The 24,871-nt window shown below is 35.3% G+C and overlaps 1 protein-coding gene across 2 annotated transcripts in view; it reads left to right on the top strand.

Annotated features, from left to right (window-relative positions):
- PIGK (phosphatidylinositol glycan anchor biosynthesis class K) overlaps positions 1 to 24,871 on the top strand; it is a 135,900-nt gene that overhangs the window by 37,882 nt on the left and 73,147 nt on the right. The window contains exon 3 of one of the 2 annotated variants that reach the window (XM_072834115.1): positions 684 to 775. The exons of the other annotated variant lie outside the window; for it this stretch is intronic. Within the exon in view, the coding sequence (XP_072690216.1) occupies positions 684 to 775 (92 nt within the window). The remainder of the gene's footprint in view (positions 1 to 683; positions 776 to 24,871) is intronic. 2 annotated transcript variants of the gene reach the window in all.

The following is a 24,871-nucleotide window of genomic DNA, read 5'->3' as shown; positions in this document are numbered from 1 at the left end:
TGGCACTAAAGTGCCGAGCCACTCAGGCTGCCCTCTTTGGGGCTTTTAGAATGGATTTTCCAGAGGGCTGATTTTTGAGGCATGGCCTTAGATTTGCCCGGTACCTTTGATATAATTTTTAGGGATCATTTTTTTTTTTTAATGTAAAACTTATTTAAATTGTTTCTAGTTTTCTATCAGTTCAATAGTTTCTTTATGATGCATTCTCTTACGTCCATGTGAAAGTGGTATATTACCTGTCTCACATTTTTCATAACTAGAATTAGAAAGCAATTCAGAGTGAAAGGAATATTATATAACCCAAGGTAGTTAGTTTTCTATTTTATAAAGAGATTATGGGCTTGCTTTTGATTCTAAAGAATTTAATCTTTTTAAATTTAGGAACGTTATAGAATCATATAAATTGAGAGTAACTAAGTTGGTTAAGTACTTGATTAAATTCTTCCCAAATTTGGTTTCTCTTGAGCTGAATGGTCTTTTTAATTTAATAGCAGTTATGAAAGACTTCTTTCTAGAGAGATTAGTTTTATTGACAATTGTTCGTATGCTTTCCTGTTTGTAAGTCTGAATTATGATGTACTCTTTTTTAAGGGATCTGTAAATCCTACTTAAAGGGAAATAATTCTGTAACTTGGTGGCTTATTTTGATTCATAACAATAATATATTTGTTTTAATACTTCAGGTATGTACATCCCGGTTCTGGTTTAATTATCGACATGTTGCAAATACTCTTTCTGTTTACAGAAGTGTCAAGAGGCTAGGTATTCCTGACAGGTAAGAATTCTTAATAAAGCTTAACTCTGAACCTCAGTGAAAATTACTGTTAGACAGTTGTTATTATTTTTGCATGTTTATGTTGCTTTCAGAGATAAAGTGATTTGAAATTTTATTGTTGTTAGAGTATACCATCATGTATATAAAGTGGCTGTTACTTAAGACTGTTTGGCAAATTACATAAAACAACAATTAATACCTTAGAAGGTAAAAAGATTTAAGTATAATTGTTTAATGTCATTTATTTATTTATTAAATTCTTCAGTCTGGGTTTCTAATTGTAGGCAACAGAAAACAATTTTGACTGATTCAAGTAGAAAAGTAATTTATTGAAAGTATATTGTTAGTTCACCAAATTGCTGGGAAGGCTGTATACAGTCTTAAGTCAGGAACGTGTTAGACTAGGTAACAGGAAAGACATCTGAAAATCATGACATAAAACCAGCCAGTGACAATGATACTGCCACAAATTGCTGCCTAGACTCAACTACTGCATAGCTGCCACCATCACCTTTAAAAACTTAATGCTGCTGCTGCCTGAATGCAGCCCTTGTTGTCCTAGCTTCTTACTCTCTCTAGCTCTTAATTTAGAGTTCTTGGTGGGAAAGACATATTGGCATTAAAGTGCCTGTGCTCATGCTGAAGGGGTGACGGGAAGAATGACTATGGCATTTTTAGCTTCTATAAATGGAGGTAGGCTCTGCCTTCTAACGAGACTCATGAAGTGGGATATTTCCTATTTACATGAGGGAGTTCAGGTACTAAGCAAAACCCCTATGCCTCTGCCTGGATACATATTCTCTACCTTTGGTTTGTCAGATATGATCGGGCTAGTTTTGCTACTTCCAGTGTAGTTACAGAAGAAACTGTGTTCAATTTAGTGATTTAGGTTTGATTTATTTAGTCCTATGTTCCCCTCTTCCTTTGAGGCAATATGGAAAGAGCTTTGCAACCAGATAGATGGAAATTTGAAATCTGAGTTAGTAAGTGATTTTCGTTAAGTCACTTTATCATAGCCTGTTTCCTTGGTGATGTGGTCATAACAGTACCTTCTTTGCAGGACTCGGGTCCTTGCAATAAAAAGCAAATAGAGATATGTATAAAGTGCTGTAGGAGTAGAAAGGAAGCAGTGAATAACTCAGGAAACAGAGACATTACATTCTATGTAAATAGATCATGTTAGCCTGAGAAGCTGATGAGAACTGTAATTTAATTCCTGTATTTCATCTGGAAATTAAGGCAACTTGGTAATATTACCATTTTAAAAGGTATATTAAATTAAGTGTGAGAAAGAATGGTTTGCTATATCAAGTTTACAGGTATTATTCTTGCAATTAGCCAATTACTATAATTTGTCAATTGGTTCTCCTCTAATAGGGCTGTGTGGTTAGTCCTTTGGCTTTTAACTGCTGTTGCTTCTATACACTGTTTGCTCCTCCAGGGAGTTAGTATGCATACTTTGGCAATAGTTTTGACTTTAGTAAATGAATCTTTGTCTGGTTTGTAGGTTATTATGGTATGTTTAAATGCTCTAAGTAAGATTTAGAGAGACATTTTATTTTTTATTTTATTTTTTATTTTTTAGAGAGACTTTTTAAAAACAGAATATAACCATAGGCTGTATTTTATATATTATAATTGGTAGGTTTGCTCCAAGGTTTCTGAAGCATGTTCTTTAAAAGCTTATTATTTCGTGGGATTGCCTGTTTACCTCTCTGTGACATCTTTTATGGGGAATGAATTGGGGATTTAAACCCATTTGTTATTTTACAAACAGAGATCAATATAAAAGATTCGATTTGGCTTTTAGCCTATTTACAGTGAATATTCCTCTTACTAGTGATTTGTCTTAGCTTTACTCCTACCTGGAATTAAGTATAAAGATATTTCTAACTAAATTCTTAGGAAGTGACAAATTGTTATAAAATAACAGTTTGGAAACTTAAACCATTAAGAACAGTTTGTAGTTTTATTTTTATTTATTTATTTATTTTTAAAAAATATTTTATTTATTCACTCATGAAAGAGAGAGAGGCAGAGACATAAGCAGAGGGAGAAGCAGGCTCCCCACAAGGAGCCCCATGTGGGACTTGATCCCAGGACTCCGGTCGATCCCAGGACTCCAGGATCACGCCCTGAGCTAAAGGCAGATGCTCAACCGCTGAGCCACCCAGTGTCCCAACAGTTTGTAGTTTTAAAGCTTGAATTTCAAAATGCAGTTTGAATTTGTTTTTATATATTATGGAACATTTTTAAGTTAAAAAATATAATAACTTTTGTTCATATTTTAGGTACATATGTCAAGAAAAATGACTGTTCATTTAGTAAAAATTATGAGTAGGGCTTAGTTTTGTTTTTGTTTTTCAATTTGTTTCTTTTTCAAGGGAGTATTTCACCTTTGTCTTGAAATGCAAGGATTTGCATATAATTTTCTCATATACCTCAATAAGGAATTAGTTCATGTCACAAATCATTCATTGTAATACATGATACAAGTGATTGCTATTTATTTTGGAAGTTCACTTCAATTCCATAGGTTCTGTTTGAAATGTCACATTAGTCATGTCACTACCCTGGTTCTAACTTCTCTGATCTGTCTGTAATTTCCCACGTTCTGACCATATTGATCCATTCCCTGTGCCTGGAATGCTTGTCTGTACTTCTGGCTCATTTCTACCAAAACCTGGCCATGAATCCAAATCTCTTATGGTTAAAAATACAGATTTCTTGGCTCCACCTCTGGTGATTCTAATTCACTAACTCTTAAGTGAGGCCTAGACAGCAGCTCTAGATATGGTTCTGATGCACAGTCAAGTTTAGGAAGCACAGCTTTAACTTATACCTGACCTTCCAAATTTACCCTAATACTTTAAGAACATCTTTCCCTGCTCCCTTTCTCTGTTTATGTGGTATCCTTTTTTTTTCTTTTTTTAAGATTTTATTTACTTATTCATAGAGACACAGAGAGAGAGAGAGAGAGAGAGAGGCAGAGGCACAGGCAGAGGGAGAAGCAGGCTCCATGCAGGGAGCCTGATGTGGGACTCGATCCAGGGTCCCCAGGATCAAACCCCGGGCTGTAGGCGGCGCTAAACCGCTGCGCCACTGGGGCTGCCCTGTTTATGTGGTATCCTGTGTATACTTTGATTATGTCTCCCTCAGTAGATTATAAATTCTTTGAAAGGAATACAGATTATATTTTACTTCATTTTGTACTTGTAGCAGTAGCACAGTGCCTGACCTATATTAGGTTCTCAGTAAATATTGGGTGAATAAACAAGTGACTTGGAAATATTTTATCAGGTAGGCAAAGCAAACACAAGTTCATACTTTAAAAATAAAAACATTTCTCATTCCTAAATTGTGTTATTTTAGTTCTTAGCAAATGTTAATATGATATAAAAGACATTTTAATAAATAGTTTGTCAGAATTTTATAATACCATTTCAAAATGTTGACTCAGGGGAAAGGGGTTTTAATGGTTATGGGAGAAAATAAAGAGACATACTATTTTTATATTTATACCTAAGTTCCATGGAGGACAGGCATTTTTTACTTTGTGTCCATGCTTTCTGTAACCTTACCCACTCTCAGATACTTTGTTTTTATTTGCCTGGTTTTAATTCCATAAACATTTCACTTTTTCAGGAATTTTTCTGCCCTCAAATAATTCTTTTGGACTAAATCTCTGTTTTGCTACTTCCAATGTGCTTAATATGCTTAGGAGGGAAAGAAAAGGCATTAAGCAGAGGTCAGGCCCTAATATTGGTATATGAAACAAAACTTGAGCCAAAAGTCTTCTTTTTTTAAAAAAGATTTTATTTATTTATTCATGAGAGACATAGGCAGAGGGAGGAGGCTCCCTACAGGTAGTCTCAGCAAATTAAAAAAGATTGAAATAATATCATGTGTCTTTTCCATCCTCAGTGGTATAAAACTAGAAATCAATCACACACACACACACACACACAATCTGGAAAGAAGACAAATGCATGGAGACTAAATAGCTTGCTACTTAACAATGAATGTGTCAATCGAGGAATCAAAGAGGAAATTTAAAAATATGTGGAAACAAATGAAAATGAAAACATAGTAGTTCAAAATCTTTGGGATGCAGCAAAAGCTGGTCTAAGAGGGAAGTTTGTAGTAATGTAGGCCCATATCAACAAGCAAGAAAAATCTCAAACAACCTAACATTACACCTAAAGGAGCTAGAAAAAGAAGACACAAAGCCCTAAACTAGTAGTAGGAAGAAAATAATAAAGATTAGAGCAGAAATAAATAGATACTAAAAACAAAATAAAGCAACAATAGAACAGATCAGTGAAACCAGGAGCTGGTTCTATGGAAAGATCAAAGATCAACCAAATTGATAAACTTTTAGACTCATAAAAATAAAAAGAGAGGGGAACTCAAAATCAGAAATGAAAAAGGAGAAATAACAGAACCACAAGGGGCACCTGGCTGTCTCAGTCAGTAGAGCATGTGACTCTTGGTCTCAAGGTTGTGAGTTTGAGCCCCATATTGATTATAACGATTACTTAAAAAAACAAAAAAAATATCAATCAGAGAAAGACAATTATCCTATGATCATACTCATGTGGAATTTAAGAAACAAGACAGAAAATGATAAGGGAAGAGAAGAAAAAATAAGACGAAATCAGAGAGGGAGAAAATCTATAAGAGACTCAATCATAGAAAACAAAAACTGAGGTCACTGGAGGGGAGGAGGATAAAGGGTTGGGACAACTGGGTGATGTGATGTAATAGAAGTACTGGCATTATGTAAGACTGATGAATCACTGACCTCTACCTCTGAAACCATTAATACTTTATAGGTTAATTAATTGAATTTAAATAAAATTAAACATTTTAATAATAAAATAAAATATAGAAGATCAAGAAAAAACCATCATGAAGTTTTCTCAAAAAATTAGGAATAGAACTGTTATGTGATCCAGCCATTCCACTTCTGGTTGTGTATCCCAAGGAAATAAAATCAAGATCTCAAAGATCTATCTGCACTAAAATTAAAAGAAAAACCCAAAACAAAAAGCAACAACAGAAAAAAAAAAAAATAAAACAACCAACACCACGGAAGTACAAAGAATTATAAGAGAATATTATGAAAAACTATACCAACAAATTGGACATCCTAGAAGAAACAGATAAATTCCTAGAAATATGCCTTTCAAAACTGAATCAGGAAGAAATAGAAATATTGAATAAATTACTAGCAGTGAAATCAAATCAGTAATTAAAAAAATTACCAACAAACAAAAGTCCAGGACTAGTTGGTTTCACAGGTGGGTTCTACCAAACATTTTAAAGAAAAATTAAGGGGCACCTGGCTGGCTCAGTTGAAGTGTGCAGCTCTTGATCTTGGGGAATCCAAGCCCCATGTTAGATGTAGAGGTTTCTTAAAAATAAAGTCTTTAAAAAAAGAGTTCATGCCTATTCTCCTTAAGTTTTTACAAAAATTGGAAGAGAAAGGAAAACTTTCAAATTCATTCTGTGAAACTAGCATTACCCTGATACCAAAACCAGATAAAGACACTACAAGAAAAGAAAACTATAGGCCACTCTCTCTGATGCAAAAATTTTTAACAAAATGTTAGCAAACTGAATCCAACAACAATACATTAAAAAATCATTCACCATGGTCAGGTGGGATTTATTCCAAAGATGCAAGAGTGGTTCAATATTCACAAATCAATCAATGTTATACATCATATTAACAGAAAGAATAAAAACCATACAATCATCTCAGTAGGTGCAGAAAAAGCATTGACAAAGTACAACATTCATTCATGGTAAAAACTGTCAACAAAGTAGGTTTAGAAGGAACATATCTCAACATAATAAAGACCATATATGAAAAACCAATGGCTAATGTCATACTCAGTGGTAGAAAACAGAGCTTTTCCTTCAATATCAGGGACAAGACAACTATATCCACTCTCACTGTTTATTCAACATAGTATTAGAAGGAAGACCCAGCCACAGGAATCATTTAAGAAAAAGGAATAAAAGGCATCCAGATTGGTAAGGAAGAAATAAAACTTTCACTATTTGCAGATGACATGATACTATATATACAAACCTTAACAATGCCACCAGAAAACTGCTAACACTGGTAAATTAATTTAGTAAAATTGCAGGATGCAAAATCAACGTGCAGAAACCTTGCTATTCTATACACTAGTAGTGAAGTAGCAGAAAGAGAAATTAAGAAAACAATCCCCCCCCCAAAAGAAAACAATCCCATTTACAGTTGCACCAAAAAGAATAAAATACCTAGGAACCAACTTAACCAAGGATGTGAAAGACCTGTTCTCTGAAAATTACAAAATGTTGATGAAAGAAATTGAAAGCGATACAAACAAATGGAAAGATACTCCATGCTCATGGATTTGGAGAATCAATATTGTTAAATGTCCATACTACCCAAAGCAATCTGCAAATAATGCAGCCCCTATCAAAATTCTGTTGGTGCTTTTTTTTTCACAGAAATAATGAAATAATCCCAAAATTTATATGGAACAACGAAAAGATGCTGAGTCACCAAGGCAGGCAGACTTGAACAAGAACAAAATTGGAGTTCTCACAATTTTAGATTTTGAGATATACTACAAAGCTGTAGTATGTATACTATCAAAATAGTCTGGTTCTAGCACAAAAATAGACACATAGATCAATGGAACAGCATAGACAGCCCATAAATAAACCCATGGTTATATGGTCAATTAATCTGTGACAAAGGAGGTAAGAATACGCAATTGGAAAAAGAGAGTCTGTTCAACAAATTGTGTTGGGAGAACTGGACAGCTACGTGCAAAAGAATGAACTTACATTACTTTCTTATGCCATACATAAAAACAAATTCAAAATGGGTTAGAGACCTAGATGTAAGACCTGAAACTATAAAATTTGTAGAAGAAAACAGGTAATGATCTCTTTGGCATCAACCATGGGGACATTTTTGTATTTATGCTTCCTTTGGCAAGGGAAACAAAAGCAAAATTAAGCTATTGAAACTACACCAAAATAAAAAGCTTTTGTACAGTGAAGGAAACCACCAACAAAACCAAAAGGCAACCTACTGAATGGGAGAAGATATTTGCAAATGATATATTTGACAAGGGGTTAATATCCAAAATATATAAAGAAAGTACAATTCAACACAAAAAAACCCCAAATAATCCAAATAATCCAATTTAAAAATGGGCAGAGGACACGAACAGATTTTATTCCCAAGAAGACATACAGATGGACAACAGACACATGACAAGATGCTCAGCTTCACTAATCATCAAGGAAATGCAAATCAAGACAATAATGAGATATCACTTGGTAGTTATAACAGTGTCTAAAATTAAAAAAAAAAGTGGCTACAATTTAAAAAATGAGAAATAACAAATGTTGGCAAGGATGTTGGAGAAAAGCTTCATGCACTGTTGGTGGGAAGGCAACGTGGTGCAACCACTGTGGAAAACAGTATGGAGGTTCCTTGGAAAATTAAAAATAGAATTAATATAAGATCTAGTAATTTCACTACTGGGTATTTACCCAAAGTAAATGAAAGCACTAATTTGAAAAGATAGATGCACCCTGACGTTTACTGGAGAATTATTTACAATAGCCAGGATATAGCAGCAGTCCATGTGTCCATCTGTAGATGAATGGATAAAGAAGTGTGTGTGTGGTGTGTGTGTGTGCACGCACACAGTGGAATGTTTCTCAGCAAACAAAAAGAATGAAATTTTGCCATTTACAGGAACATGGAAAGATCTTGAGGATATAATGCTAAGCAAAATGAGTCAGAGAAAGAGAAATGCCATATGATTTCACTCATACGTGGAATTTAAGAAACAAATGAACTAATAAAAAAAGAATAAACCAGCATAGAGAACAAACTGAGCATAGAAAACAAACTAGTGTTTGGTTACCAGAGGGGAGAGGGTGTGGGGGCAGTGGGTAAAATAGGCGAAGGGGATTAAGAGCACACTTACCGTGATGAGCACTGAGTAGTGTATAGAATTGTTGAATCACTGTATTGTATAACTGAAACTAAAAAACACTGTATGTTAATTATACTTGAATAAAAAAGAAGAGAAAAAAGTAATAGTTACTCAGAATGGTTAAATGACTTGCTTAAGGTCCACTAAAGTTACCATTAAATAATAGAGCCAGAATTCGAATTCCGACTTTATGGCTGGAGCATTTCCATTATATCACAACTATCTCTTGCCTAAGAAATTGCAACAGATAATGTTTATGTGACATTTACAATTAGAAAATCCTTTTAATAACATCTAATTCCATTCTTAGGCCAGTCCTATAGAGGTTGATATGCACACTAATCATTTAATACCATATTAAAAAAAAATCTGTATCTACATGTTAAATGTAGTACCAAGATGTTATGAAAATAATTTAATAAATATAAGGATTGCCTCTTCTATTTCCTCGTTTACTTTTTCCCCCTGTAGTTTTTACCTTGTCTTAGTCTTCATTTGATGTGTCATGTACTTCATGCTTCTGTACGCCATCATGCTTTGTAGGTATAATACATGCTTTTGTACTTCAGCAGCTTTGTAGCTGTTTATTCCCTGTCTCTAGTCTCTTTCTCCCTCCAACTCATCCTACACACAGCTGTTAGAATTCTTTCTCAGACAGTGCTTTCATGTTTTCACTCCCACGATCAAGAACCTGCAGTGACTTTCTGTTGCCTTTATGAAAAATTAAAAAAATTTCACCCAGCTTTCAGTCTTTACTGCTTGTTAATTCCAATTTACTATGTTCATTTATAGATTCATTATGATATCTACTACATAATAGTCACTCTCATTTCTCTCTCTATATTATATTTATGTATATAGTTTTACCATTTATCCCACCTAAAACACTTTAATGTCCTCTGTTCCCCCTTTCCTACCCATATATCTTTCTTTCCGTTGTGTCACTGTGTAGAACATTGCAGAGTACTCTGTACGGGGAGATTACTGAATACTTAAAAAAAAAAAATTGCAATTTATACAGTTTTCTAAATAACTCTATATTGAAAATTTTATTGTTACTGTGTTTTATTTTATGATTTTTGTCTAATTTTTTATGAATAAAAGGACTGGAGCTATAGTTAATGTGCTTTGTAAATAATTTGCAATATATTGTAGTAATTATTGTCAAGGTAATATTAACTCATGCCTTTGATTGTTCTACTTCTTGTCTCTTATCACTTCCCAATGGTTTTTTCTCATATACTCTGTAAAAATATAAATAATAGTGCTTAAATATAGATACTTTGTGTTCTTAACAATCTGTCACTTTATTCTCATGTTGGCAGCCGTTCTGTCTGCCACTCCACATGATGTTCTGATGAAGTGTATAATATCTTAAATAGGGAAACATTTAGAATAGTTAAGTTGAAATGTGCTCTGAGGAGAATAGTGACAGGTATAAAGGAACATTTTGCCCCTGCCATCATGCTCTTGTCTTTAATAATTAAAAACCATTTGAAAGACTAAGAAGACTGTGAAGGATTTTATGGAGCAAAGGGGTAATTTCTTTATTGATTTGTTGTAAATACATAGGAAGGTTTTGGGATGTTGAAGAAGCAAGAGATTTATTTCTTTATCAATGCCACAGTGTTTTTATTACTGACATTAGCTACTTGATTTCCTTGACTTTGTTCTTTTTTAGAATTGTTTTGGCAATTTTTGGGTCTTGTTTCTTCCATATTGAGTTTAGAATCAGCTCGCCAAATTCTTAAAACTCTGTTGGGATTTTGATTTGCACTGCAGTAAATTTTAGATTAATTCAGAATGGGCTTCTTTATGGCATTAAATCTTTATTTATGTATAAGGTATATCTCCATTTAATTATGACTATAGTACAAAGCTACTCAAAACATTATGATATTGGCATAAGAATAAATACAGCCCAATAGAACAAAATAGAGAGCCCAGCCAGGAATAAATCTATACATATGTGGTCAATTTACAACAAAGGAGTGAAAAAAATATAAAACTGAAAGGACATTCTCTTCAATACATGATGTTGAGAAAACTGGACAGCCACATCCAAAAGAACAAAACTGGACCACTAACTTAACCTTGTACATAGTCATCAGCTCTAAATGGATGAAAGACTTGAATGTATCTGATAAGGGTTTAATACCCAAAATATATAAAGAACCCATGTAACTCAATAACAATAACAACAACAACAAAAAGAAATAGTCCAATTAAAAAATGGCCAGAGGATCTAAATAGACATTTTCCAAAGAAGACATGCTGATGGAAAGTAGATATGTGAAAACGTTCTTAATATTACTAGTCAGGGAAATGCAAATCAAAACTACAGTATCATCTCCCATCTGTTAGAATGACTATTATCAAAAAGACAGGAAATAGCAAGTGTTGGTAAGGATATGGAGAAAAAAGCCTCATGCTCTGTTAATAGGATTGTAAATTGTTATAGCTACTATGGAAAACAATAAGTAGGTTCCTCAGAAAGTTAAAAGTAAAACTAACATAAGATCCAGCAATCCTATTTCTGGGTATTTATCCAAAGGAAATGAAAACACTAACTCAAAAAGATACCTGCACTTCCATGTTCATTGTAGTATTATTTACAGTAGCTGAGACATGGAAACAATTTAAGTGTCTATGGATGAATGGATAGATAAAGAAGATGTGGTATGTATATACAATGGAGTGGTATTGAGCTATAAAAGAGGGAAATTCTGCTAATTGTGACAACATGGACAAACCTTTGAAGGCATTATGCTACGTGAGATAAATCAGAAGAAAACAAATACTGTATGATCTCACTTACATGTGGAATCTAAAAAAACTGAACTCATAGATACAAGGAACAGATTGGTGGTTGCCAGAGGCAGGGGATAGTAGGTGGGCAAAATAGGTAAAAGGAGTCAAAAAGTGCAACTTCCAGGGACAACCTGGGTGGCTCAGTTGGTTAAGCATCTGACTCTTGATCTCAGCTCAGCTCTTGATCTCAGAGTTGGGAGTTCAGACTCCATATTGTGCTCCACTCTGGGCATGGAACCTACTTAAAGCAAACAAACAAAAAGATACAAACTTCCAGTTATAAAATTAATAAGTTCTGGAGATATAATGCATAGCATGAAAAAAAAAAAAGGTACACACTTGAGTCAGGCCAGACCACAAAGTCTAATCTAACTTTAGAAATGGGGAGGAATGATGACTTATGTTGCTTTTGCTTCAGATTCCCACCAAACCAACAAAGCAGCAATGCAAAGTATATATAAGAATATGAGTAAGTGGCTGCAGTTCTCCTCTACTTGTTTGTTACCATGATGATCCTGAATTCGGTAGTTCATGCAGCCTGCAAAACTTGAGAAACCAGCCAGATCAGAGGGATCTAGAATAGTCATCAGTGGAAGGGCCACATTGTCATTCAGAAGTTCTGCTTGCTATCCCATAAGGCAATTTCTTGCTGTGCCTGAAATTTTGCCTACATGTTTTCTTTCCTACTATATCATTAGGCCTTCAGTAAACCTGGAAGGGGCCTGTAAAAGTCTCTACTAGTTTGTTCATCTTGGATTAAATAGTTCAGCCGTAGTGCCCTTGTGTGTAAGATGGGGAGAGGAGACCTATATGGATGATTTTTGTTGGCTCATCAATCTGGTTGGGAGTAATTCCCAGCTCCCTTTTCCCTTGGATCATTCCACAATTTCATGAATCAGCCTACATTTTTTCTGATAATTGCATTGGCTTAGCATAAACTGACTTGGCATTAATTTAATGATCCTAAATACTAGTTTTACTGTGACAGTCTTAATTACCACAAAAAAGGTCATAAAAAGGTACAGGTTTGTAAGTTGAGCCATTTTGAGTTATGAGTTACCTGTATAGACCAGGAGTAACATGCCTCTTAGTAAAAACAAAAAAAAAAAACAAAAAAAAAAGGTACACAGAAGCAGATGCTTGCAGAAGACCCAAATCACATTAGTGGCAAAACACAGGCATCCATAACATTTCACAGGTTTTTATTGTTAATATATCAAACTGCTTTCTGGTCTCTGTAAGTCTTTATTCTTGAATTTTCCTTGAACTGTGTGCCGTGCTATAATTTGTCTTCCTTCTTTGAACTAGCTTTAGTGATTCCTTCCCATTAAGTGAATCTAACATTTTAGGGTGTGAATTAAGGGATGACAAAGTTCTTCTGAAAAAAAAAAAGGGGGGCTTTTATTTGCTTTGTAACTCTCTTCTTTTGGATATCTGATAAAGGTGGTGGGCAATATTACTTAGGTAAAATTGTTCCCTTACTGATTCGATGACCGCAAGTGGACCAGGACAAGTAGATCATAAGTACTTGAGGAGAAAGCCATACCTTTGGACTTTTCTGAATGGGAGGATTCTCATAATTGAGTTTGTTCCTTGGAGGGATCTTGAAAAAGTATATCTGTGGAATTACTGCATAAGCTATTGTCTCTAGTTGGACATGAGGTTTCTGCCCACCCATATAAGTTTCATACCTCATCCTTGAGGTCTCTGAAGCACTGAAGAGAATCGCTTGGGAGGAGCACATACACGTATATACACTTATGCCATGCTATCAGCTACAGCTTCTTAGACTGGAAAGAGAAAGTCTTGGGCAACTGTGTATATTGCTAGAGACTGTTGTGAGGGTACTCCTGCGGAAGAGGAATGTCTAACACTTTTTATATTTTTGCTGCTGTAACAAATTCCCACAAATTTAGTGGCTTAAAATAATGCACACTAGTTTTGGATGTTAGAAGTCCAAAATGTGTCATCAGATCTGTGTTCCTCCTGAAAGTTCTGGGGAAAAATCTGTTTCCTTGTTTTTTTCCAGCTTCTAGAGGCTGCCTGCTTTCCTTGGCTCATGGCCCTGTTCTCCATTTTGAAAGTCATCAGCATAGCATCTTCAGTACCTCTTCTTCTATTGTCATATTTCCTTCTTCCTCTTTGTTTCTGCTGTTACATTACCTTCTGTAACTCTGATGCTCTTGCTTCTCTCTCTACCCTAGTGATTACAGTGGATTAACCCAGGTAATTCAGGATAACCTCCCCATCTTAAGATCCCTAATTTAATCATATCTGCAAAGTCCCTTTTATCTTTAAAGGCAGTACATATTCACAGTTTCTGGGGATTAGGACATAGGCATCTTTTGGGGCCATCTATGGGTCATTTAAGCCTACCTGTTTTATTGGCAAACATTGTTTCCTGTTCTGTATCCTCCTAACTGAATTTGATGCCAATAATGGTCATCTTGAATGTTTAATGGATCCTATCAGTGGATCCTAGTGTGTGTGTGACAGACAGGAGTGTTTGGAATACTGGAAAAGTGAGGAATCATGGAACCCAAGAAAAGTTTAACGAAGGAATAGTGCATAGTGTTAAATATAGAAATGCCATATAAGAGGTGCACTCAATTCGTTATGAATTAGAGGAATAGAGATCCCTGGGTGGCGCAGCGGTTTGGTGCCTGCCTTTGGCCCAGGGCGCGATCCTGGAGACCCGGGATCGAATCCCACGTCAGGCTCCCAGTGCATGGAGCCTGCTTCTGTCTCTGCCTCTCTCTCTCTCTCTCTCTCTCTTTGTGACTATCATAAATAATAAATTTTAAAAAATGAATTAGAGGAATAGAAAATATGATTATAATAGTTTGAAGACTTAATGGGAAGCAAAGAAGTAGAAAAAGTGACTGAAGGATGTTGACTGAGAATGAAGGAGAAAGGGAGCATAGACTGAGGGCACTCAGAACTGAAACAGATTTTTGATTTTCGAGACAGAAGGAATTTGTAGGGGTTAGGGGAAGATGCCAAAAGAAGGGAAATGTAAAAGCTGGAAGAGAGGGAATAAAATTAAATTGGGGGTTTTAGTATCTGCGCTGACTCTTCCATTTATTACACTGATTCTTTCTAAAGTATATTGAAAAGTTGAGGGAATCAATAAAATGCCTGATGCATTTGAGGTCATTTGACTGAAGTTGGTCTGAGAAATAGGAAGAAAGACAACTAGAGGGAGGGTGGGGTGGAGTATACACTAATTTCATTTACTTCTTTTCTCCTCTCTTACCCTTTCTCAACCGATAAGTCTATGTTGAGAGCCTATGGTATTTAAAATACACTTGCCAATTTGTATAATTTAAGCTGAAGTGAGGACACAGGGAAGATAAAAGAGCAGAAGAATAAACTGTAGCCTTTGAGAAAAAACATAAGTGTTTGGGTGGTGGCAATGAGAGTGACCTCAAAATAAGTCAGACTCAACTTGACATTTCACCATGGAAAGTGGTGGTAATAATAACTATTTCTAAGAGAGTTCTGAGGATTCTGAAGGAGAATTGATAAAAAACAATGTAATTCTCTGTCACTTTATATCTGACTCTTTCTGAGTGTTGAAAGGGTAAGTGAAATTAACATTTGTGGACATAATTTGATTTCTTTGGGGAAAAGATACCTCACAGACTTTTATATTAATGATTTCCAAGAATTTGACCTGAACATAAGTGGGAGGTTACTTAATTCAGTAAAAGATATCCTGACATTAAATCCTTATGCCCTCCCCTTAACTTTTATTTAACATCATATCCATGCCCAAGGCTTCCTTCCAATCTTGAAATTCAGATGTGTTGTGTTATTTTAGAAAGTAAAACTCTTATTAATCAGAACTTAATTTACCTAAAATGTCAGTTTTTCTCCACCATATTAGAAGCAAAGGAAATCAAGTAAGACTTTAATAGGGAGTTTGTTCTAACAACTATATTTTAGGTTTTATCCAGGCCATATAAAATCTAACTTAATTTCCTACATTTCACCAAATTCTGTTTATATTGTTATATTTAATAAAATAAATATTCAAATGTTAGCTTTCATATACTAATAAAGATTTTTGTTTAGTACATTGTTCTTATTTAGGAAAGTAGTTTAGGTGTTGTCTTTTTTTTGCGTTTCATTATTTATTTGGATGTTTAGCTCTCACAATACATTTTTACAAGCTGGTGAATCCTGATAAATTATTTCTCCCATGGAATTGTAACTACCCATTACAAGACAATATAAATATATGGTTGAACTAACATTAATACACATCGCTGTTTGATCAGTTATATAATAAATTATCAAGCATCTAAATACTGCGTTATGCAGCTCGAAAGGCGTATAAAAATTAAATGTCTGCTCAGTTCACTGGCAGAAACCCACTTCTTTTTTTTTTTTTGCAAGGGAGATTGGGAAGAGAAGGAAAAAGGCATACTTCAACAAAAATATAGTAGGTAAACAGCTTCCAATAGGTATGGAAAAATAATAATTTTATGATCAAGGATTGTTGTAGCAACAATAATAAAGCATCTTTGCCTTTAAAAAATATTTACTAGGGCAGCCCCGGTGGCACAGCGGTTTAGCGCCGCCTGCAGCCCAGGGCATAATCCTGGAGACCCAGGATTGAGTCCCATGTTGGGCTCCCTGCATGGAGCCCGCTTCTCCTTCTGCCTGTGTCTCTGCCTGTGTGTGTGTCTCTCTCTCTCTGAATGAATAAATAAATAAATCTTAAAAAATATATATTTACTAAATTAAAGAACATGTTCTACGTACTCTGCATAAGACAAAGATAGTATCATACTAGAAATACTGAATAGCCTTCTCTCATTCTTTTTTAGGTTTTCTTTGTTAAGTTATACCCAAAAGTGCAACCGTTAAATTAACCATAAGGCTTTTTTTTTTTTTTTTTTGCCTGGAGACATTAAAGATGTGCTTCTTTGCAATGTAGATTTTCAAGATAGAGACGTTTTCTATGACAGCACAAAATGAGATCTATAAAAAGGCATTAAATAATCACTATACGTCTTGATAACAAAAATCTAAAAAAAAATCAATGATAACATAGATCTGATATATACTAGTATGAATGTGGGTGATGTAAACATAAAGCGAGCAAATAACCTTTTTCAATAGTCTTTGATTCCAGTGTTTGAAATGACTAAAGGAATGAACCATCTAAGCTTTTGCATGTTCATAGTTACTGGATTTTAGTTCTATACAATACTAAAGATAATATATGAGTGTTATGTTGGATATTTTGGTACCTAATCTGTCTATATTTTTTATGTATTGATAAGATTCTGGCATGGGGATAGATTTAAAGACTTAAAGCTCAGTACCACATGATTTCAGGAAAGGTCAGCTGGTCAAATGATAAGCAAATTTTAACTACTGAACTGCTAAGTGTCCAGAAAGGTTGGCCGTCACCCAAGCATAGAGGTGTGGTGAAGCATATAACATGGTAAAACTGCTTTTCAGTATTTCCGTAAAAGTTTCATTAGCTTCTTGGCTATTATGCCCAACAAATTAGGTCCTGTCTAAAGTTCCACTTCCAAGACAGTAGTGTCAGGCACCCCAGTTTTATTAGCCATTGACATCTTTTGCAGTATAGACACATTCCATAGTGATACTTCTCTAAATATAAACGCTTGATGTTGAAAGCTCCATGGCTGCTTTTGCCTACAATCTGCTGGATCTTTCTGGTTCATTCTTAAGCACGCAAGCACTGGCCCTCTCCCATGGCCTGCAACACAGTGAACGGCAGCACAACAACCAGGTTCTTCACAAAACTTGTTTTTTGCAAGACTTAACGTGTTATCAGTAATCTAGTTAAATGGTGATAGCTCATCAAAAGGTTGCTCAAGAACTAGGATGCCTTCCTTTTCCATAAGAGCAGTGTCATACATTGCTTCATATATTCTTACATTGTGGTATGGCCATGCTGCTCAAGTTTCTCGGTAAACTTTGTTTAAGGTCTTATTAGTTGGATTGGGTATAATAAGAAATATATTCTTGTATGATTGACCTCCATGGGAGTTGAGCAGTTCATTCAAGCCATGGGAGTTGAGCAGTTCATTCAAGCTATGTTAATTTAGTTTAAAATACTCATTAAGGTCATGAACTTATTTTAAAAATTGAATACAGAAATAATGTAAAGAAACTTCAACATCCTCCACTTGAAATTCTCAGTGCTGTGAGTATAAAGTTGGGAGTAGAAAAGAGCCTCCTAATGAGAAGGAGGAAATCTTCAGTTCAGTGATATTGAGCAGTGGAAAGAAGTGCACGGAGGCTTACCCCATCTAGGTCAGAACTGGAAAATGCTTTGTGGATTTCAATTCAACACTTCTGTGGTCAGGGTAACTGCTCTTCTGTGGCTTCTTGGAGTGCTAATGAATTTCCATCGTTCTCTTGCCCCCATAAAAGTCATGCCATGCTTGGCAGTAATCTTTACTGTCTTTTAGGAATTTCATTAAAAAAAAAGGAATTTCATAAATATGTGATGATGGAAAAGATTGTACTTACTGAAGATTGTAGCTTAATCATACAGTGGGTACTAAGGTAGCAGCAGTACACCTCAGAGCAGGGTGTATGAGATGTCATTTGTAGGGTGGAGGTAGTACAAGGGTTGATGGGGGTACTGGGCTGGTATTGGGTTTTGAATAAGTTGAAATCAGATCATCCCAGTCCCCAGATTTTTTTAGTTGTATTTTATTGTAATTTTTAAAAAGGTTTTGGGGAATATTTCTTTTAGTTTTTTTTAAAGGTGAAAACAGACTAAAATCTATAACTCTGTAATTAAATGATTTATTAAAAAATTTTAAAATGTTGGTAATGAAGTTTAAAGCATAAATTTCATTGAGCCATGAAAAATAGAAATACTAAGGTGAGGCTCTTATGAGGAAAAGTGATGTCCCTTTAATATTTGTTGATGTGAGTATAGAAATTACTAAAGGTTTGTTGTTGTTTGGTTCTGCTTATTACTTGGGAGTGGAGTAAAATCCAGTGTATCCCATTGTGCCAAAGAATGCAGTAATGGATGGAAAGTTGTAGGCTTGGAAATAAAAAAATCTCAACTCCTCTGCTTACCAGCCTTGAAACTTTGGGCAAGTGGTTTCACCTCACTGAATTTCCTTATCTTTAGAATGAAGACAATAATAATCTTCAGGATTGTTGTGGTTTAGTGAGAATGCAGAATCTGACAGGACTGCAGCACAGTGCCTGTGACACAGTGAACTCCGCACATACTTGTTGCCACTGTCCTGTCTCTACCCCATTACCTCTAGCATATTGTGGCTACATTTTACATACTAGTAATCATTACTTCTGTGTTAGAACTGGAAGAAATTTTAGAAGTTCCATACTCAGAACTCTACCTTCCCCTTTTATTTTTAATATGCTTGTCTACTAAAATTCTGTGTTGAAATTTGTTTTTGGGATCAGTTTTCTCTTTTACTCTCAAGAAATGAAGTACTGTAGTTCATTCTGTAATCTTACTCTGTTTCCATTTTTCTATAACTTCTAATCTTATTTTTTGATAATCTTATTGAAATGTGAATCTAGAGATGCCTGGGTGACTCAGTGGTTGAGCGTCTGCCTTTGGCTCAAGTTGTGATCCTGGGGTCCTGGGATCAAGTTCCGCATCAGGCTCCCCACAGGGAGCCTGCCCCTCCCTCTGCCTATGTCTCTGCCTCTCTGTGTGTCTCATGAATTAAAAAAAAGTGTAAATCTAAAAAACAAAACAAAACAAAACAAAAAAAACAGTGTAAATCTATATTTGATAATTTGAATAAAATATAGTAGTGGGTACTTGCACAATTAAATATGGAATGGTTAAATCAAATTCACCTCAATGAACACCATTTTACTACTTTTAAAAAACAAATGTTGAATTACAATTGATTGAGATTTTTATTATATTCCAGTTAATTACTCTTTTTATATGTGATAGTCTCCATTTTGTATTTTTCTTTAGTTTTTGTCCTAGTTGATTCCTATGATCAAATTGAAGAGCAAAGTGTGGCAAAATACTCTTCACTAGTGTTTGGTCTCTCTAGCTTATCCTTTGCCAAATAGATTTTTTTAAGAAAATGATGAAACTGGGGATCCCTGGGTTGCTCAGCAGTTTGGCGCCTGCCTTTGGTCCAGGGCGTGATCCTGGAGACAAGTCCCGCGTTGGGCTCCCTGCATGGAGCCTGCTTCTCCCTCTGCCTGTGTCTCTGCCCCCCACCCTCTCTCTATGTCTGTCATGAATAAATAAATAACATATTTTAAAAAAAGAAAAAGAAAATGATGAAACTGATACCTCAGAAGACACATAGCCATTCAAGTCCTCTTTTTTTAAAAAAAAAATTTTTTTTTATTTATTCATGACAGACACAGAGAGAGAGGCAGAGAGAGGCACAGGCAGAGGTAGAAGCAGGCTCCATGCAGGGAGCCCGACGTGGGACTCGATCTCGGGTCTCCAGGATCAGGACCTGGGCTGAAGGCGGCGCTAAACTGCTGAGCCACCCGGGCTGCCCGCCATTCAAGTCCTCTTGATGAAAAGAATATCTAAACTTTTGCTTAATGCCCCGAGAAAGTTAAGAGGACCTTTGGTTTTCTTGTTATTTGAGAATAGACATGTACTAGAGAAGACGTATTATGGATGTTTGCCGGTATTTTTCAGTCAAAATATGCAGTTCAGGGATTGTGGTCAAGTATTAGGAGAGTGCTTCTAGCATTCTAAAATTTTTACTTGTAACTGTTAAAATCTATTGGTGCTAAGCAAGATTCCAAGATACTTGATGTAAAGTGATTGAACTGGGGAGACCTGAATAAAAGTAAGTACAAATCATTACTAGAAAAATAACAAGAGTAAAATTTCTGTTAAACATGAGGATATGTGAAAGATTGAACGTATTAATTCCCATTATGATGGACTGTGTGTGGCATATCAAGATTTAAAAATTTTTATTGTATGTATTTTGACAAATTATGCTTGATCAATGGCCTTTGTTAATGCAACATTCTTTATTTGACTTTTGACTATTTCTGTGACCCATCTATAATGGTTGAGAAATACAGTAACTTGTAATTTGGGTAATATACAGATTTGAATTCCAAGCCTTGAGGCTGGTGTGCTTGAGTAAATCAGTAAACTGGTTAGTGGGAAGCTGAGCAATAGAAAACGGGAAGAAAGATTTAAAAGAAAAGAACAAAAAAGCCACACACCTACAGGAAAGGGAAAGGGCATGGGTTAGGCATCACTGGGGCTTGCCCCCTCCCCTGTTATAGGAAGAATGGTTAATATTGGGGAGTTTTTGGAAGCAGAGATGCAGCAGTGAAGACTTAGGTATAGGCCACAGGTGCAGGTGCAGATGGTTGAGAGTGAAATGTCAGGCATGGTGGCTGAAGGGACCTGGTGAGGGAAGGGCCAGCAGCAGAATGTAATCCCATTGCCTTTCTGTAGAAAAGAGTCAGGCTTTGGAGAATTGATTGGAAACTGTAGAACATTAACCTCTATATCTCTTTGAAGTTCTGTTCTCCAATTTTTAATTTTAAGTGGGCACTTAAAATTTTAAGTTATACCTTACTGCATTCAAAGGAGAAGGTATATGCTCTAGTGCTATTCTTTAATTTGAAAGTTTGCTAAAGGGCAGCCCCAGCTCAGCGGTTTAGCACCGCCTTCAGCCCAAGACCCAGGATCGAGTCCCACCTCAGGCTCCCTGCATGGAGCCTGCTTCTCCCTCTGCCTGTGTCTCTGCCTCTCTCTCTCTCTCTCTCTCTCTCTCTCTCTGTCTCTCATGCATAAATAAAATCTTAAAAAAAAAAAAAGGAAGTTTGCTAAAGTCTCTGGAAGGTTCCATTTAGAATTTCAAGGGCCTATTTTATGTCAGTTTTGTGCTATAAATATTGAACAACAATGAGTTCAGGCATTTACCTTAATCATCTTGAGTTGATTAAATTATCAATAAAAAACAAAGCATATCGTTATATCCTTCCAAATCCTAGTTCATGTAATTTAAGGGTAATATAGGATTAAGAGCAAATAAATGATCATGTCAAACAAACTTGCATGGAATCTAAACTCTATTATTTAATAGTTCTGTGACCTGGGACGTGTTACTTAACTTCTATGTGCCTCAGTTTCATAACCTGTAAAGTAGGGATGATGTTAATAATACATATCTTGGAAATTATCTGTGAGATCATTCTTATAATGTGCTTATCTTATTATTGCAGTGCTTGAGATATACCAAGTGCTCAGTAAATGTTCTATTATACTAAACCACACCTGACTTTAAATATATGAGCCCACAACTAACTAGCTCTACCTTCATGTGACATGTCTGCTAATGATTTCCCATCTAGCAATGCAGTTTTTGAGTTTTATTTCTAATAATATAATTATAAAATACTTGGCATTCTATATGGCATTCTATAGCCTAGTAATGCCAGTTGTTTGACATTTGGCAAACTGAAACTAATTCTAATGTTCTAGCACCTGTGGCTAACAGATTTCTTATGATTAGTTTCATAGTGCATTGGTGATGAGATTTATTAACTTGGAGATTCCTCAAGACAGAAAAGGAGAAAAACCTAAAAGTAGATTATTCTGGCATCGAGCTAATGATTATACAACAAAGTTTGTTGAATTTACTTGGCCCAACAATCACTGCATTGCTACAGAAGCAGTGATCTACGGAGTATCCAGCATAATTTATGTCAGGGGTAAACAAAACAAAACAAAACAAAACAAAACAAAAAAAATGACGAAGACTAAAGCAAAAACAAAACAACACCTAGGAGCAGAAATGCAGAGATTTAAGAGAGCATCAAAGATCCCTGTGATTCTCAGATTTCCTGCTGCCTTAATTTCAGCTACTGTTTTACATTGGATGTTGATATTGCTGAAGATAAGCCTGGTGATCCTAACTCTGGGAGCTAAAGATGCTCTCAGGCCGAATTATCTGATTAGTAACATGGCTATAGGGTATATAGCGATTTTTAGGTGAACATTAAAAAAAAAAAAATTCTTACCAACACAGTAATTTATTTAAATTTAATTCAGTGAAAAATTTTTATTAAGGTAATACAGCCTATTAATAAATGAAGAGTTAGGCTTTTTGAAATGTCACACTCTAATGGTGTAGGACAGTGAAAAATTACTCATCTATTTAAAATGGTTTTTTTTCTTTAACCCGTTGGTTCCTAGTTCCTGATTGGGGGTCAAGGAAGAACATTAGGGAAGTGAGTAGAAGAATGGCCCAGCAGCCTGGTTGCAGGGTTTACCTGTTCCTTTAATGTTTGTCAAACACGATGGAATGTACTTATTTTAGACACCCACCCCCCCATGTTTCTCAAATTGTTTCATGCCTTCTTTTTTTGACAAGGTTTAAAATTTCATTTTTATTTTAGTTGTCCTTAAAATCTATGTAAGCATGATCAAGATATTCTTTTTAAATCATATACCAAAGAGTGGTAAGGGAAGAAAATATTAGTAGTTTTTTAATCTATAAAAGGAAAGAAATTATGCTCCACTAATACTTGTTATATATATTTAAAGTAGCAAATACATATGACATACAAATTAGTAGATATATATAGATATGTACTCATATTTTTTTAACAGGAATGCTTGATTTAAAATACATGGAGGGGGGCCTGGATGGCTCAGTCGGTTAAGTATCAAATGCTTGTTTTTGGCTCAGGTCATGATTTCAGGGTGGTGAGATCAAATCCCCCTCATTGGGCTTTGTACTGAGTGGAACCTGCTTAAAATAATCTCTCTGCCCCTCCCCCCTTCTCTCTTATGCACATGCACATAAAATAAAGTAAAATTAATAAACAGTGGAAACTATTATGTAAACAACCAATATATTGTTTGGATTCAAACTCAGTTTGAACTCTGTACAATTTCAGTGTTCACTTTTTCTTTTGGTTTTGTGTTGAGAGAATGCCATATTGCCATATGCTTTGTTGTGTGATGTAGGTTTTGCAGGCCCTTGAATAGAGTGTGAGATTTGAGTCATCACACATGGTAGTATAGAATTGCCAGACTGTAAGAATATCATATTCTTATATCAATTGGATGTATTTGAGGGATTTTTCTCTTAATTTTAATAAGATACAAAGCAAGTTGCTGTCATTATTTATAGGAATGTAGTAGTATGTCTTTAGCGTAGATTTATTTTCCTTGGTTTTAATTCCAGCAGTGATTGATTTGATACCCACTCAGTGAAGACTTAAATAACTGCTGGGGGCCACCTGGTGACTCAGTCGGTTAAGCATCTGCCTTCAGCTCAGGCCATGATCTCAGGGTCCTGGGATCAAGCCCCGCATTGGGCTCTCTGCTTGGCAGGGAGTCTGCTTCTTTCTGCCACTACCCTCCTGCTCATTCTCTCTCTTTCTCTCTCTGTCAAATAAATAAATAAAATCTTAAAAAGAAAAAAAAACTGCTGGGATGCTAACTGGGATTTTGAGTTAAAAAGATACTTTAAGGAGTCAACCAGTTAGATCTCATGTAACTGATGTTTGAAGAATGTTTATTGGCAAAGTCTTCGTTAAATATAAAATCTGATCCCTGGGGATCCCTGGGTAGCTCAGTGGTTTAGCACCTGCCTTCAGCTTAGGGCATGATCCTAGAGTCCTGGGATCAAGTCCCACGTCGGGCTCCCTGCATGGAGCCTGCTTCTCCCTCAACCTATGTCTCTGCCTCTCTGTCTCTCTGTCTCTCTGTCTCTCTGTGTGTCTCTCATGAGTAAATAAATAAAATCTTAAAAAAAAAAAAGCTGATCCCTGAACAGTCAAGTAACATAACAAGAATTCATGAATTGCATTTTGTGCAGTGTAACTTTTGTGAAGATTTTCTGTATTATTGAGTTATATTGTAGTGTAGATATCAAAATATAGGGAAAAAATTGAAGTGTAGAACCAGGCCTGATGTAATCTCTTTCTCCTGTTAAATATAATAGCAGTCACTGTTAGCAAAATGACATCCTCCTTCAAATGGAGTTAATGTTTTTAGAATATTATTAGTTTGATAATTTTTTTAAAATGTGATTTATAATTTTGTACTTATTTATAGTTTTATAAGAACTATAAGCCTAAGGAGTTAACTTTCATTTATATATGTAAATATCATACAAATAATTTAATACGTGGACCAAGAGAAATATTTATTCCTCCAGGAAGGAGTACTGAACATTTCTTAAGTTTTAGAAATAATGAGAATATGTGGTTGGATTTATAAACTTTGAAATCCAGTCTGTTTCCAGTCCTATTTTTTAAA

The sequence above is a fragment of the Canis lupus genome, chromosome 8 (assembly GCF_048164855.1).
Source record: "Canis lupus baileyi chromosome 8, mCanLup2.hap1, whole genome shotgun sequence".
In the NCBI taxonomy this organism is placed as follows: domain Eukaryota; kingdom Metazoa; phylum Chordata; class Mammalia; order Carnivora; family Canidae; genus Canis; species Canis lupus.
The sequence above is the reverse complement of the archived record's forward strand: the minus strand, read 5'-3'. Positions and strand labels throughout refer to the sequence as shown.